Genomic DNA, 17,806 nt, shown 5'->3' on the forward strand with positions numbered 1-17,806 from the left:
TGTATGTTAACTTCTGATGGTTTTTCCCACTCTACACTGAGGAAATTCATGCAATAAACCTAATTTTAAACACTTTCATCACACATCTTCTGAAAATGTAGATATCTATCATGAAAAGAGAAATTATGGAAAACTAAAATACTTTTGAAGTATTAGTATTCTACAGAAAGCACTATAAAATGTTAAGTATTTTAACAAAAAATGTTAAACCTTTAAAAAATGGACTAATAGAACAACAATTCTAATTTACTTTTTAAAAAATGGTTTGGTCAAAACATGAAAATGGCATGGAAACACTTTACTTTTAAATTACAGTTACAATTAATAGTTATATGTGCAAAGTAGGTTTCAATGTCTTAGAATAAACATAGTTTACCAAAAAATTATCGAAATTCTGATTTAGATTACATTTTAAGCAGTTAATCCCTTTTTACATGTATCAAAAAATAATAAACAATAATATTCCTCAGTGTATGGCACTTTCTGTAATTATTTCTGCTTTACTTTATAAAATAGGACACAAACATATGACTGTTACTTAAATCATTAAAAGCTTTATTTATGTAATTTCTCCTTTTTTCATCCAAAGGCCAGATATTGACAATATTTTTTCAAATGATAGATCAACATTTGTGAGTATGCAGTAAAAAAAAAAAAAAAAAAAAAACTTAAAAACTTATTAAATCTCAAATTCCCAAGATGTTCCCCCATATAAGGTGGGAGCTCATATCATCACATGTAACATTACAAAACCTGTATTATAAAATTAGATGAATAAATAATAAACCTATACTATTACCAAATTCATAAAAGGATCAACTTACCAAATTAAAATCAGCCTATTTATTCCCTTTGTATAAATAACCTAAAGTTCCTCAGATTTTATTTCCCAGTTTCCTACAAATGATCACAATGCCTTTTTATAGATCAGCTTTCCCATAGTTTCCCTTTCATTTGGCAATCACTTCCCATATTTACTTTATTTCCCAGAATAATCTCCCCCTCTTGAAAACCACACAAAGGTAAGAGAACTGAGGCATGATTTCTAAATAATTTCTATAATTCATAATTATTTCCCCATAATTGAATTTCATTTTTGAATTATTATAAATCATCCTGAAATCCAATAATATAAATCTCTCATCCTGTCAGTCTATTAAAATATACAAAACATCATTTAAGATGGTTAACACAAGAAAAGATAACTATGGCAGCCTTCATAAATCAAGCAAAAGATTTCAGAAAAGTGTTCAGTCTGTCATCTCTAACTTTCACTAGAAAATTCAGGGAATGCCACTGTTACAGAAGGCATAATTGCATATTCTAAAAAGTGAATACATGTGTACATGTAATTTATATCTATTCGGTATCATCTTCTGATAAGTAGCTGTACAAATAAAAGGACAAAAGACGCAGATGATGAAAACACATAATCCTCAAACCACTTCAGATACATTTTGTGCCTGTATTTCACAGGACCAAGTCTGAGAATTCAGAATACAAAGAAAATTAAGCCATATTGCAGAGTTTGTCACAAACACAATGAGCAGAACAGTAAAAAATTGAAATGACATTATTGACTTGACTTGGTCATCTTCTGTTTATTTCTGATGGTGGCTCGAAGTTTACGTATTACCAGTCTATCAGGTAGAATCATATCACCTTGTTGTTCTAGATAATCCAATAAATTTTCAGTCCATTGAAGAGCAGCTGCATGATTAATATGTTTCTCTGGAATTAGTTCAATTTCTTCCTCCTCATTTTCACTGGATTCATCTGTCTGGCCTTGTGCTCTTCTGATGATTTCGCTATCAGTTAACACTTCATAGCCTGGTTCAGTACTGTCTACTTCAAGCCATTTTTCAAGGTTCTCAGTAGTCACATTTTCCAATCCTTTGGTGTGTTGTAAAATGGTAGCCACAGTAGCCACAGAAATATCTTCATCATCAAAGTCCAAGCTCTCTTTCTCCTCTATCATAGGGAGAATTTTCTTCCATGCTCTGCTAATGGTAACTGGTTTTACTAAGTTCCATGCCATTGCTATTTCATAAAGCGCATCCAACAGAGTTAGCTTCTTCCAGAATGATTTCAGGTCATTACCTTCTTCCAAGTTGTTCTGGAGAAGACCTGCACGATAATTTCTCTTCATTGTTGCTATGACTCCCTGATCTGAAGGTTGAATCAATGAGGCCACATTAGGTGGTAAATATTTAGCAAATATTTGGCCATCATCTGACCTTAGGACATTTTCATTTGGATGTGTTGGTGAATTATCCAACAAGAGCACAGCCTTTTCCTGCAAGCCTTTAGATCTTAAATACTCTCGAACTTGCGGCACAAAAATTTTATCAAACCATTGTCGGAAAATGGAAAGATCCATCCATGCACCTTTTTGGCTGAAATAAGAGACTGGCAGGTTTAAGGTGTCAGTTGATTTAAAGGAGCGAGGTTTCTTTGCTTTCCCCACAACACAAAGTTTAAGTTTGTGTAAACCTGTTGCATTGGCACAACACATGATTGTGACTCTTTCTTCAATTGATTTGTGCCCAGGGACAGTGCATTTACCTTTGATTACTGAAATCCTAGAAGGCAAGCACTTCCAAAAGAGTCCAGTTTCATCTGCATTGTAGATTTGCTCAGGCTGTAAATTCTCTCGTTCAATAAAATCTCGAAAGTTGTTACAAAAATCTTCCACCGCAGTCTCATCTCCATTTAATCTTTCATTTCTAATGTTAATCTCTCTAATGCTGTGCCGCTGCTTAAAACGAGTTAGCCAGCCGGCAGAGGGGTTAAAATCACCATCCATTCCCAAAGCATAAAAGAAGAACTCTGCCCTTTTTGCACAAATTGGTCCAGATATGGGATTCCCTTTTGCTCTTTGCTGGTTGAACCATTCCAGCATTGCCCTGTCCAATTCCTCATACATGGATGGCTTCATAGATTTCCTCTTGGCCAAAAGACTTGTGGAATCAGAACTGCTTGCATAAGTTATAATCTTTTCCTTATTTTTTCTTATATCCCGAACTGTTGTTTCACCAATTCCATAAATCACTGCCAGTTGTTTGGAAGAACCTCCGTCTTCAAGTTTCTTTATTATATCAAGCTTATCTTTAATAGTCAACACCACACGCTTCCGTTTCCCTGACATAGCGAGGTTCTGGAACTCACCCCACACTCACAAAGTAGCAATCCACAAAATCCTTCCTTCTCTTACACAGGCTCACTTTAACAGTCTTAACACACTCAGTCTTTCAACCTTACCAGCAACCTGGTGGCCCTGATCCCCTCCCGGGCTGGGGTTGGCTGGCAAACAGACTGCAGAAGAAGGTGAAAGAGGAGGAAGTTTGAGAGAACAGGCCTTTAACTTATACGGGCAGTAGCGGAGGCCCCATGTCACCGCGGATAATCCGGATTAAAGCCATGTGTTTTATTACCCCAGCAGCCGCGAGAAACACTATAGCCCCATCGTGGCCATGAACCTCCTGCACGTCTAGATCCCGGGTAACCGCCCGTCACTAACCCCTGCCACACCCCAAAGTTACGGCAGAGAGCGGAAGAGCCAAGGAGTCAAGGACTGGCACCCTTCCTCAGGACGGATATGTTAGAGTCCTTCCCCAGGAGCAGGGCCCTCCCGCCCCGCAGCACCAGTTTCCCGCCCCGGCTTTAGCCAGGACAGTCCTCCCAGTCCCTCAAAGCCCGCCAGGCCCCTCTCCCCACCTCTCTTGCAACCAGGACCCGCACAGCTCCCTGACTACCGCGCGGCAGTCGCTCCGCCCCAGCCACGCTCCCGGAAGACGCTCCCTCCCGCCGCTCGGCCCCGCCCCTCTCCCCACCCAGAGGCGGGACTTCCCTTGGTTCCCGGAAGTGGGCAGAGCATCCCTTGCCAGGTGCTGAGGGCGGGGGCGGAGGCGGAGGCGCTTTGAAAGGTGAGAGCGCGAGTGCTGTGCGGACCTGTCTCCCGGCTGGGACTTGCTTTAGCTCCCACCGCTAATGGTTTATTAGAGAGGCGGGGGAAGCCGTGCCTCCTGGCGGGCCAAGAGGAAAAATTCCCGCGGGTGCTCTTTGGGTGGGTCGGAGCGGGCCCGTCAGCCCTTTGCGCGGGTCAGAGCGCTCCCCTCAGCCCTCTGCGCCTCTAGCACTCCTCAGCTGAGCTGCAGTGTGCGCGGTGCCCGTTATTTCCGCCTTGGGGAGGTGCTTGAAACTGATGTGGGGAGCTCGGTTGGTGATTTCTCGGGTTTCTGGCCTTTCCAGACCCTTGTAATTGTTTTCTCGGTGCAGAGCCCTTTTGGGGTCTGGGGGTTGCTATCGTCCTGCGCACGTCATCGCGAAGCTCGGCCTGAGGGTATGGTTTCCCAGCTACTGTGCTCCTCCCTCCTGGAAGCCCAGTGACGGACTAGTGGGCTAGCAGGCGCTGCGTTCCTGCGTCCCGCCAAAGAGGTTTGTAATCATGAAAATCACCCTTCCGGGTGTTAATTCCTGAGAGGATCTATTCCTCTGGCTACCGCTCATTCCTGCTGGATTAACCTCCATTGTTAACGGATTTTAATGAATAATATAGTTATCCCGGAGACCATTCCAGCAGGATCCACTTTGCGAAATTGTGGACTGTTGGGCTGTGATTCTAAGTGGAGGAAATAGGCTTTCCTCTCTTTATGTTTATTTTCTCATATCCTATTTCTGTCACAATTCTGCTGTCCTGTTTTCCTGCCAATAGAGGAACCAGAATAAATTTATTTATAATAATGTGATAAGAACTTGGTCATAATCATACACTGTAGCCCTCAAATCATGTATTATGCTGGCTTGTTTTTGGTGTCCCTAGTAATTTCATCAGATTGTGAGCTCCTTGGGAGCAGAGACCATGTTTATTTGATCTGGTGGCAGCAGAGTTAGTTCCAAGCAGGTCCTTGCATTTTGGTAGATATTCAATAATTATTTTTTGGCTTATTAATCTTTGCTCTCCAAACTGCCATATAAAAGAAAACATCAAAGACGAGTGATGTTTTACACACAAAATGGATCCCTTCCGGTGGAATTTCAAATAATGACTTCGGGTTCCACTGCCTTTCAAATCACTAAAGTGTTAACTACCACCTGCATTGTTTATACAGCAAGTAGGTGATTTCTAGAATGAATCTTTTCTTGAGTATGAATTAACCTCAAAGTTTAGAAGGAAGTATATTTCTTATGAGAAAGTCAAATGGCATCATCAAAGTACTTTCTTTTAGCTGTAGAGGTACTGTGTTAGAGAAAGAACACAAGCAATATGGATTATTGCCTTTAATATCTATTCTTTGGCAGATAACATAGCTATGTATGTGCATCTTATATTAACCATGAAACACAAAGATGTGATAATATTAATCCTTCTTCATTCACTTATTTAATGCTTTCTGTTTGGAGTCGCTGATTTTCTCTTTGCTTAAAAGTAAGGTATTACAGAAGCTCGATAAAATTCTCATTTCAGGAAATTAAGTGTATGTTCAGCATATGCAGAAGTAACATTCATTTGCATGGATTCTTTTTTGAGTAGGTTGTAAAGACCAAGAGGTATCTTACCCATCAAACTAGCTTTCCTTCACATTCCCTTCCGAGGTTCACACACCTTTTCCCTTCGTTATCATTCTTCCATTCACAGCTAATATAGTAAAGCTACCTACGATTTAAAAAGAAGAGCCAAACATATTCAAATTATCTTTCCTTTTCAGTAACAGGATTTTTGATCTTACTGATATAAATGATCGTTTTGAAATATGAGAGACCCTGGCAATTTGGCAGTTGGCCCAATGAAACCTGATTTATTTTGTTTAAATAAAAGATGCTGGCCGGGCGCGGTGGCTCAAGCCTGTTATCCCAGCACTTTGGGAGGCCGAGACGGGCCCGGATCACGAGGTGCAGGAGATCAGAGAGCCCCCATCCCTGGCTAAGCCAAGCGCGTGAACCCCGCGTCCTATAGCCCTAAAAAAATAGCAAAAACTAGCCGGGCCCGAGTGGCAGGCGGGCCTGTAGTCCAAGCTAGGCTAGGGAGGGGCCTGAGGGCAGGAGAATGGCGTAAACCCGGCGAGGCCGGAGCTTGCCAGTGACCTGAGATCCGGCCCACCCGCACTCCAGCCTGGGCCGAGCAGACGCGAGACTCTGTCTCAAAAAAAAAAAAAAAAAAAAAAAAAAAAAAAAAAAAAAAAAAGATGGCCTCATCGGGCTTCAAATTGCTGCAGTTTTTCCAATAATAGTTTTTTCAATCAGAGATGCGGCTTTCTGCGAATTTTAGCTTGGGCCTCCATTGGGGACTCGCTTTGAAATTTTGCGATTGGTGTATATTAATAAGAGATAGAGGGAAGTCTGGCAAATATTCATCTCTTTGTATTCTTTTGCCTGCCTAGGGGAATAGATAATTTCCAGAAGTTTCTGGTCAAACTGGCTGTGCAGTAAAATTCAGTTACATAATTATTTTAAAAGCATGTTTGTTACGCATTATTAACGTTATTTTTCTGAAACTAAAATAATAAGGGCATCGAGAGATAAAATTTTTAAAAGCTTAATTTTTACTACCTTGTACAAATATGATATTGGCAGCAGTCATTGTGTGGCACTGGACAGGGAATCAAGAGACCCGGTTTCTAATCCCTGCTCTGTCACCAACAAGCTGCATGATCTTTGGTAAGTCATTTAAACTGTATGCCCTTGGCTTTGATATTTATACATAAATATAGATATCTTCCTTCTAAGATCATTGTCAGGATTTAAAATCAATGTGAAAATGCACCAAAACTTAAAGTTTCTTTTACAGCTTAACTGTGCAGTCATTAAGTTTTTAATAGTGTGACATTCTTAATCATTTCCACCATTGTCATAGGAAACACCTGTTTCATGATAAATAACTGACATTCTGGGCATGTTATAGTTTTGTAAGATCATCATGTATTGTATATGAATTTGCTTTTGGGTACTAATAAAAATCATCTTTCACTTTAATGTTCTTTACTGTCCATATTTGCTTTAGTGTATCTACTGCAACCATATTTGTCATTGTTTTCGTAAATTTTTTTCATTGTTTTTCCCAATTCAAACATGTTTATTAGAAAACCATACTTTATTATTACAATGTGATATACTACACGTGCACATATGCACACTTAGCTTATGCAAATTTATGTGTTTACAAATACTTTTTTGTACTATATGGCTTAAAAATATAAGATGTCTAGTTCATGTGGTACTTAACCAAAGAAACAGGAAGCTGTTTAAAACCTGGAGGAGAAACTGGGTGCACGTATTGTAACGCAGTATAGTGTACACAAAACCATACTTTAAGAGTAATATAGAGGTTTTTTTAAAAGGTTATTTTGACTACACACAATTTTCATCTTTGCTGATTTTAATATAAACCTTTTGTAAGATGCAACCCAAGGATAATTTCAAATAGCAGACTGCCCAGTTGACCAGAATTTGTTAGATTGCTATTACAATGTTGGTTGTATTTTATAGCAGTTACTGTCATAAGGTTATACTTTGGGCAGTGGCTCATGCCTGTAATCCCAGCACTGAGGCCAAGGTGGGAGGATCACTTGAGGCCAGGAGATCAGGACATAGTGAGACCTTCATCTCTACAAAAAATTTAAAAATCGAAACAGAAAGATCACTTGAGCCCAGAAGTTCAAGGCTGCAGTAATCTATGATCATGCCACTGCACTCCAGCCTGGACAACAGAACGAGACCTATCTCTTAAAAAAATAAAAGTTGTATTTCATCCTACACCCTGTAATTTCTGCTGTATAATCTTGGCAGCCCCGTTCTGGTTTTACATGAGGTGTTAACCATTATACAGAAAATGTTATTGCCATATAAACATACCAGAATTTGTACAGTTAAATGAGCTATATCCTCTCTTCCACAATCTATAGGAAAAAAGTAATCCTCTTGGAAAGCTAGAAACATCATCCCATTGCTCAAAAAATTTTTGGCATTGAATTTTTGTAATTACTTTCAGAATTTGCTGCACGTTTTTTGAATATTTTTAATGATAGTTAATTCTCATCTTCTTAAGTTGAATTTCATTTCTGCAAGCTGCTAACAGGTCTTTATAACCGAGACAAGTGAATTAAGTGGGTGTTAAAGTCACTGGGATAAAAAAATGAAGTATGATTATTTTCATATTTTTAGATTTTTTATAGTGTGTGGTTTGTAGAAAGACTCCAGGAATATTCTGTGCTGTGGTGGAAATATTGGAATAATCAGCCTCATAAGGTGATTTCTTTGGTGGGGATAGCTGTTAGTTCAATGTATACCTCTAACACATGTATTATGAGGTCAGTCTCATTACATGGTCATATTTCTATTCCTTGACAACCACAGAAGTACATATGTTACTTTATTTTCTAGTTATCTTACCTGTCACTAATTGTTCTTTTAATATATACTTGTGTTAATTTTAATGGAGTTCATTCTTTTCTAAATGATATACTGAGAGCTTTTGTTTTCCTTCCCAATACCATGCTCTGCTTTGCCGTGAAACTTATTTGTTTTATTCACTTAACTACATTATTGGATTGCTAGTTAAGTTTTCTATTGGTTATATTGTATCTTTAACTTTGAGGGGAAAGCCACTCCCATTTTACTAAGGTATAAAGAGGCTGCAGTCTTAGTGGATTATCTCTCAATTTTGCATTGCTCTCTTTTTTATGTCATTTGTTACTTTATAACTGTCTTCGTGTAAATTGATCTTTTATAATTTATATCATTATTCAGAATCCTTTGCCTACAGGGTGAGTCATCCTGGTAATCCCATTCAGTTTTCTATTCATTTCTCCTTTTTTCCAGCATAAAACTCTTTTTTGTATACCTTTTAAGCCACACTTATTTACTGAACATACCATCTTCTTTCTTAAAGCCAGAGTTTTGCCCTTACCATATTACTTGCCTGACATCCCTTTTTCTTTCATTCTTTCCGTTCAAATACAATGAATCCTTCAGAATGCTATCAGATCACATCTGTTCAAGATAAAGTGAAGCACTTGCCTTACTGATCTCCCTGCATCTTTCCACTTTTATTGCAGTTATTTATGTTATTCATTTGATACCAAATACTACTTTGAAATTTTCTTACTTATTATATGTTTTAGATATTTTAGTTCTACACATAGATTATAATCTTCTGAAGGACAGGACCATGATTTTTCTATGTATCCCTTTCAGCACAACATACAACATAATTCAGAATAGATGTTCATATAATTATTTCATAGGCATTCAGTAAATTATTTGTTAAATTAATGTTCTACCATCTTCACTCAGGTATTTCATGTGATTTTGCCTTTGTGGACCATTAAATAAAGCCAAATAAATATAATTTGTACCATAAATGCATTCATTGCTCTAATCTGGTTATCACTGTTATATTCCTAACAACTTTATTTTGTAGAAGCTTAAGTGAAAATGATACGTGTAAGAAGACATGAAACAAGGAAAAATTCTAAAAGTCACATGCCTGAGCAGAAATCTCGAGTTGATTGGAGGCGAACTAAAAGAATTAGTATCTCACAATTATTTGATAGTGATGAAGAGCTTGATAGTGAAGAATTTGACAGTGAAGAGCTTGATAGTGGTGAAAGTGTTGATAATTACGAAAGTTTTGAAAATGATGAAGAGCTTGATAGTAACAAGGGACTTGATTGTAATAAAACACCAGGAAGTGAAAGAGAGCTTAACTTAAGTAAAATTGAAAGTGAAGGAAACAACAGTAAGTGTCTCGTTAACACTGGCAACAGTTCAACATATGAAGAAGAAACGAACAAAACCAAACATAGGAATATTGATTTACAAGATCAGGACAATCATGTAAGTCAAGAGGATAAAGATCTCAACAAACAAACTGGACAAATAATAGAGGATGATTTAGAAGAAGAACACATCAAGCGAGGAAGAAGAAAAAGGCTGTCCTCTGTGATGTGTGACAGTGATGAGAGTGATGACAGCGATATCCTAGTTAGAAAAGTAGGTGTTAAACGTCCACGTAGAGTGGTTGAAGATGAAGGTTCTTCAGTGGAAATGGAGCCAAAAACTCCTGAAAAAACATTAGCTGCACGAAAGCGAGAACAACTTCAGAAGCTCAAAGAACTCTCAAAACAAAGATCTCGTCTGAGACGCAATAGTGGTAGAGATTTTGAGGTGTGTTATATTTTGTTGAATTTGTTATTGTTTTTCAGTTTTTTTCTTAAAGTATTTTATATATAAATCAAAGTGCTGAGTCTGTTCCATTTCTCAATAATTGTAGAATTTATTCTTTAATCATAAGTATTCTTGAACATGTTTGATTACACTATTGTATGTAATATACTATTTTATGAGCCTCAGTCCATCCTTTTTTAAAATTGAAAGACTATTTGTTATTTTATATGATCTTTCCTGTTTTTAACTTCTTATAATTCTAATGTCCATTTTAAACATTTTACATCACTTAACCAAGGTATATTCTTCTTATTAATAATTTCAAAAGTTCACCATTTAATATGACAAAATTATTTTTAACTTTAAAATACGAATTAATTTCTATGGATCATTTTTTGCTGTCAGATTTAGTATTTTAATTTTATATCCAACTTACCATTTTAATGGCACAATTTACTGAAGCATTTATTTTAAATTAATTAGGGCTCTGAAAAGAAATCCTGCCCAAGCAGTGATGAAGATGATGAGGAGGAAGAAGAGGATGATTATGAACCTGATGAAGATGGAGATGATAATAGTATCGATGACTTTGTAGTGCAAGATGAGGAGGGTGATGAAGAGAATAAAAACCAACAAGGAGAAAAATTAACTACATCACAACTGAAATTAGTAAAACAGAATTCTCTTTGTAAGTTCAATATTAAGAAAATGTTTCATGAGTTGTTCTTATGATATTATATCAAGTATCAAATTAGCCTTTTAATATTATGTTCTGAATCATTGACTAGGAACTGTGGTTTCATTTTCAGATAACCTTGTCAGTTTAATAGTTTATTCCAGTGGTCTCAGGAACCATTTAAATTTTTTAAAATTGCTAACCCCCAACACACCTTTACTTCAATGAGTTATGCCTGTCAATATTTACCATTGTAGAAATCAAAACTGAGAAATTTAAAATATATTTATTAATTCATTTAAAATAACCCTTAGTAAATATATTACATTAATGTAAATAACAATTTTATGAAAAGTAACTATATTTTTTCTCAAAATGTGATAAATTACATTGTTTTACATTCTTGTAAATCTTTAATGTCTAGCTTGTAGAAGCCAGCTAGATTATTTTATCTGCTTTTACATTCAGTCTGTTGTAACATGTTGTTTTCGTTGAAGTGTGTGAAAACAATTTTGCCTCACACAGGTAGCTGGAAAAGGGAGGAGTATTTTAATAGTATTTTAAAAATAATTGTTGATATTCTTATTTGATACTGTGCCAAAATTTGACAAATGATACTGCTTTCTTAAAGGTAATATGGAATTCAAAACCATATAAATGAACTTTTAGTGCTTGCATTACAGCCATTGGTCTGTCTTGCAGTTTAAATAGATCATTTCCCCATGCATGATTTTGTGATTAAAATGCATCGGTCATTTGGAAAATACTGGTTCACTGGATGATACAGATCCTCCAAAATGTTGACATATTTCATTATATATATATTTTTTTAATTATATTCATTAATATCACCACCAGTCCCTTGAGAATATTTCTCAGGTATTGAGAAGCTGTCAGGCTCAGAATAGCACATACAATTTTTTCAAAATTCTGATTTCTGCTTTAAAACTTGATTGTTTTCATTGACGACAAAACACTGTGAATTGTTCTTTTTTAACTGACAGGCTTACTTTGTTCTTTTTTGAGAAAAGTCTGACGGATTACCAAGTCTGAATAACCAGAGCTTGTCACTCCTTCTTTCAAATAAAAATGGTATTTCATGAAGAATGAGGCTTCCCCAAGCACACACAGTTGCACAGGTGTTTTTCCCTCAAAACAATCATTGTACTTTGGTATGCAGTATAAGTACTTTTTGTGCACTTTCCATTTCATCCTATAGAATACTTCAAAGATGTGTACTTCAGATTCAAGATTTAATACAATTAATAATTTTACTACTTCAAAGAGGACATTCTTAAGTGAAAGTGGCTTTTTTACTGTGAGTGCATAGCAGTAATGACAGTAATGATTATTAGTAGTTTGATGCTACCACCATGATTCAAGTTAAGGGGCCAGCTGCCTTATTATTTGAAATCACAGATTTCCTTAAATGGACTTGGGCACTATCAGGGATCTGCAGACAAACACTTTGAGAACCATTGGTTTTATCAGACCTTTTGAAGCTTCTCTCAAACAGTGTAACCTATCAAAGATAGGACATTACTTACATGAAAATATAAATCCTGGAACCTGAAAATGTAAGCTATATTTATTATTATTATGATTCCTATAATTCTACAAAATTTCAAAGATTGTTTTTATGATGTTTTACAACTCTGGTAGGAACAGGCTGTTGGATGGATACATTTTTATTTTTTTTCTTTAAGTACATTCTTTCTAAATATTTCAGAAAAGGCCATATTGACTAAAATAAAGCATAACATGACTTGATTTATATCTCATGATTTATAATAAAATAGTGGATTTTGAGATATGAATCAAATTTCAAGAAATTTGGCAGTTATAGAGATGCCAGTTACAGTTATCTCTATACAGTAAGTTAATGAATGTTTTCCTTATATCAATAGGCACTGGTTCACTTGCCACCTGGACATTTAAATTAAAGGGCTACTCAGTTAGGAGATATCCTATTCTGGGTTATCTAGAATGTGATAGAACATTTGCTGAGAGATGCCCACTCATATCAACTCCTGCCAATTAATGGAAATAAAAGGCTAGCATATGGGAACTTCAACTTCTCTACACTTTTTAGTTGTTGGTTTTTTTAAGGGCAGTTTTGGAGTTACAGAAATACTGAATGGAATGTACAGAGTTCAAATATAACCCCTCACATACGCAGTTTCGCCTATTATTAACCTCGTTTATTAGTTTGGTACCTCTGTTACAATTATTATTAACAGTAGTTCATACTTTACAACAGGGCTCATTTTTTAGTACCTTTTATGGGCTTTGACAAGTGTGTAATGACATGTATCTACCATTACACTATCATACAGAGTAATTTCATTGTCCTCAAAATTCCCTGTACTCTAATTCATTCTCCTTTCCTCACTCCTCTGAATCACTGTTTTTACTCTCTGCATAGTTTTGCTTTTGCCAAACTGTCATATAGTTGGAATCACACAGCATATAACTTTTCAAATTGTCTTCTTCCGCTTAATAATATGCACTTAGGTTTCCTCCATGTCTAAACGTGGCTTAATAGTACATTTCTTTTTATCGCTGAATATTTTTCATTGTACGGATGTACCACAGTTTTGTTTATCCATTCACCTATTGAAAGGCATCTTGGTTGCTTACGAGTTTTGGCAGTTGTGAATAAAGCTGCCGTGAACATTCGTGTGCAGGTTTTTCTATGGCTATAAGTTTTCAACTCATTTGGGTAAATATGAGGAGGCTTCCTTTAAATACTGAAGCTTCCTTTTAATACTGAGCATCTGTACCTCAGGAAGATGTATACGTTTTTATGCAATGTATTTTATCTTGTGTATTCTTAATTACAGCTTCTCATCCGGCTGTATTATCTAGTCAGTTCTCTTTATTTTCAGTGATTTTATCCCTACAAACTCTTTTTCCTCAACTTGTATCCAAGTTCATGCCTTTCCTCCTTTGAGTTGGCATGTTCATTTAGCTACTATTTTAAATTTTATCTTTTTGTTCCCATTTCCCAGTACCTCTACAAAGCACTGTATTCAGGCTCTTGCTTGTGTCAGTCCAGTGAAATTGTTCTTACTAAAGTTATTGATACCCTCCTAGTTGCCAAAATACCTTTAGTTCTTATATTAACCAGGTATTGTCATGTACTTTACTACCATTGACCACTCTCACTTTCAGAATGCTCTTCTTTTACCTTCTGTGGTACCCCCACTTTCTTGCATTTCCCTTTATAATATTCCTTTCCTCTATTGCTATTTACCATGTAAATTTTGATGTTTCCAGGGGTTCCATCCTCAACTATCTTTATTTTGCTTGTGAGTTTGGACAGTCTCTCCCATTACTTCAGTCCTTAAGCAGAAATTCCCATTTATCTTTAGCCAAGATTTTTCCTGAACATAAGCCTAATTTGTTGTTATCTTATTGAAGATTGTTATCAGACTTTCAGACATCTCAGGCTCAGTAGGAACAAAACTGAATGATTAAGAGGTAATATGAAGGAGTTTTGGGTGGTGATAGAACTGTTTTGGTGTTGGTTATGTAATGTTATGCATTGGCCATAGAACTGTACACCAAAAAGAGTGAATTTTATGGTGTATAAATTAGTAAAGCTCAATAAAACAAGCCATGTGGGTGCCCCTACTTCCAAAAGACAAAAACAAAACCTAAATAGTTAACCAGCTTCTCTTTTCTGTATTTCTAGTACCCATTAGAGTTTGTGACACATTATAGGAACTCATTGTTAGTTGGTTAGATGATTAAGCATATTGGCTAAAGACTCCTGAATGTTACAGTTCAAGACTCAGAGAAATGTTGGACATCAGAGTTTTTCAAACATTAGAGAAAAAAATACACATATTCTAGAGTGATAATTTATGATTGAGTTGATGTTTTTAATATTTAGCAATTTTCAGCTATATCTAAATATAAATAAAAGTTAATATATAACAGTTCTCAGTTTACCAGGGAATTATGTTCTAAAAATTGCTATAAGTTAATTCTTACATTTGAAAATCAAACTACAGTTTCTCATTAAAACAGTAACCTATATGATAAATAATGAACACCACTCTATGACTTGGGTTAAGTTGTAACTAGGCTAGTATTCCCAGATTCATTCTCCTGCCAATGAATCATATTCAACATATCAGAATTTGGGAGAAACATCTCCTAACTCTAAATTCAGTATTTCAGTTGACAATCGGAATCAGTAGTCCATGCACTTTCCTTTTTGAAGTGAGCACTTTTAACCTATAGGAAGACATTTTGTAATTTCCTATCTGCCATTTGGCTCTGAGAGATGCACCACAGACTAGTTTCCCTCTTGCTACATAGTTGAAGACAGTCATAGTCTTTTTCTTTTATTATCAATCCCTGTTAGTGTCTCTTTATATTTATTGTGAAACTACAATTCTTGGAAAAGATATGGTAGGGAGTAAAAGGACAAAATAGCAGTGGTCCATTGCATACCACGTTTACATAGTTCACACACTAAAAATATTGTATGCAGGTAAAGAGGAAAAATCTTCAGATTTGTGGATACCTTATTTACCTAGTACTCTATCATATATTCAGAGTGACAGAATCAAGTAGTAGAAATAAGAGTAGAATACATTTCAGTCTACTATGCCTTGCTAGAACAGTAACACACTTAGTCTCCATCTACTAATGAAAGGAAATCATTCTATTAACACAATAGAGAATGGGCCTAAAACAGACTCAGAACCATTTATGTTAAATATTAAATTTTAGAACTTTCCCTTGTTCTAGGATAAGTAAAAAGTACCTGTGAAATTTATTGCAGTAAAGGTAAAGGTAGACTCAGAGGAAGAAAATAACTGAAAAGTGTTTCATTAAAGGAAACAAGAAAATGCTATAAAGCATTTGCTATGCAGTCTATGAAAAAGAAGTTATAAGGAGAGAACAATTTGAGGTGAAAGGGAGCTAGCTAAAAGAATTGCCAAAAATTTTAAAATGTGAAGTCAGAAATAACATCTATTGAAAGCAGTCGATAGCAGATTTAACAGTACAGAAACTCTCATGAGTGACAGGAGATAGTTAAGAAGTTCTAGGGTAGAGAAGAAAAAAAATAGTTGTAAAGGAGAAGATAATAAAGGACTAGAAACAAAGACCCTATTTTACAAATTTGGGGGAGGGGGTGGCAGAAATACAGAACAAATGGAAATATAAGGGAAGAAAATTGTATAACTTGAGTTAGATATGTAAAAAAAAATTTGAAAGTACTAAAAATCACCATATTTTTGGATGGGAAAACATAAGATATGAATTCAAAGTTATTATAGAAGAAAGTATTCTTGAGGTATTTTCATAACGTGTAACACGTTTAGATTAAAGAGGCCCACATTCCTAATAAATTGATGAAAATAGTTTTGCAAACAGATATATGAATTGTTTCTGTAATTATAGGAATAAAGAAAAAGATCTCTAATCATTCTTTTTAGAACTATAAAAATAGCTTAATATTAGAAGTCATTAATATATTACATTAATATATCAGTAGAGAAAAAAACATATAATTTATTGAGATTCTAGGAGAAACATCAGTAACATTCAATGCCCATACCTGGCTGTTAAGAAAAACAGTTGTTAAAAAATTAGTAATAGGAACATATGTCCTTTACATGACAGTATTTTAAACCAAGAGACAACAGCATACTTAAAATGAGGAACATGACAAAAATATTTTCTACTAACTTTGTTCTAGATGTTTTGGAAAATGCAACAAGACATAAAAACAAAAGAAATATAACTTGAAAAAGAAAAGACATTTGAACATTATGTGTGTGTGTGGGTGTGTGTGTATTATGTACACACATTTAAACCAAAAGTTTCTGATTTAACCAAGGATACAGAAGTTAAGAGAAGGGATATAAATACTTTGAAAGCAGGAGTAGATGTAGCATATCTTTTCATGGCTTGCATCACATTCTTTTTGCCCTACAGGGATGAAGATGGGGAGATAATGTTAAAGTAGAAAAGAAATCAGTTTCTTGCTCTGCCTCTGCCTCATATACTAGGCTGATACCTCCATTCCAGAAGAAAGTGTGTCAAGAATCTACATGCTTTTATCTAAGCAAATATTTGTAAACATTCTCTTGGTTCTTGAAATAAATTTAACACTAGCAAGACCACATCCTCCTTGGGGTTGTGGGCGACAGCAGAGATAGTGTCCGGGAATCCTTTAACGGTGTCCATCTCCAGCTCTGTAGTGTCCCAGGAAACTTATCTCCCGGAAATATCCAAGATAATCTGACTATTTTTAAATTGGTAAAAGATCTCAGAAAAATCACCAGATTCACAGTAAGTGTGTAACTCTCAGTGGTTGTCTTGCATACTAACAATAATTACTTAAGTGATATAATCAGGAAAAATTCCATCTACCATGGCAACCAAAATAAACTTCCTAAGCCTACTATTAAGAAGAAAAGCACAGCTTTGTAGATAAAAAAAATACACTTCACTGTGAAACAGAACAGAAAACATGGATAAGCAGAGAGACAAGCATGTTTCTGAAAGGTAATATGCGTAGAACAAGAAGTTATTTCTTCTGAAACTAATTTTTTTTGGTTAAAACTTTGCAAAACAATTCTGAAGAATGACAGCCAGACCAGTAGGAAAGGCAGATGGTATTACAAAAAAAAAAAAAAAAAAAAAAAAAAAAAGGCCGGGCGCGGTGGCTCAAGCCTGTAATCCCAGCACTTTGGAAGGCCGAGACGGGCAGATCACGAGGTCAGGAGATCGAGACCATCCTGGCTAACACGGTGAAACCCTGTCTCTACTAAAAAATACAAAAAAATAGCCGGGCGAGGTGGCGGGCGCCTGTAGTCCCAGCTACTCGGGAGGCTGAGGCAGGAGAATGGCGTAAACCCGGGAGGCGGAGCTTGCAGTGAGCTGAGATCTGGCCACTGCACTCCAGCCCGGGCGACAGAGCGAGACTCCGCCCCAAAAAAA

General features: G+C 36.0%; 2 protein-coding genes across 5 annotated transcripts in view; one reads left to right on the forward strand and one right to left on the reverse strand.

Annotated features, from left to right (window-relative positions):
* Nucleotides 1-223: 223 nt before the first annotated feature.
* JRKL (JRK like) lies at nucleotides 224-3,795 on the reverse strand. Its single transcript, XM_017881991.1, has 2 exons — nucleotides 3,718-3,795; nucleotides 224-3,315 (listed from the first exon to the last, which is right to left on the reverse strand). The coding sequence occupies exon 2, from the start codon at nucleotides 3,146-3,148 to the stop codon at nucleotides 1,574-1,576; it is 1,575 nt and encodes a 524-aa protein (XP_017737480.1). The 5' UTR covers nucleotides 3,149-3,315; nucleotides 3,718-3,795; the 3' UTR covers nucleotides 224-1,573.
* Nucleotides 3,796-3,840: 45 nt separating this feature from the next.
* The window catches only part of CCDC82 (coiled-coil domain containing 82), a 33,786-nt gene continuing 19,820 nt past the window's right edge, over nucleotides 3,841-17,806 (forward strand). For 2 of the 4 annotated variants that reach the window (XM_017881987.1, XM_017881990.1), the window contains exons 1-4: nucleotides 3,841-3,926; nucleotides 4,279-4,437; nucleotides 9,419-10,164; nucleotides 10,648-10,852. In XM_017881987.1, coding sequence (XP_017737476.1) covers nucleotides 9,433-10,164; nucleotides 10,648-10,852 — 937 coding nt within the window. In that variant the 5' untranslated portion in view covers nucleotides 3,841-3,926; nucleotides 4,279-4,437; nucleotides 9,419-9,432. Of the gene's footprint in view, nucleotides 3,927-4,251; nucleotides 4,438-9,418; nucleotides 10,165-10,647; nucleotides 10,853-17,806 lie in introns of all 4 variants that reach the window. The other 2 variants (XM_017881988.1, XM_017881989.1) reach the window with 2 other exon arrangements.

This window comes from Rhinopithecus bieti, unplaced genomic scaffold, assembly GCF_001698545.2.
Source record: "Rhinopithecus bieti isolate Rb0 unplaced genomic scaffold, ASM169854v2 scaffold_12653, whole genome shotgun sequence".
NCBI lineage: Eukaryota > Metazoa > Chordata > Mammalia > Primates > Cercopithecidae > Rhinopithecus > Rhinopithecus bieti.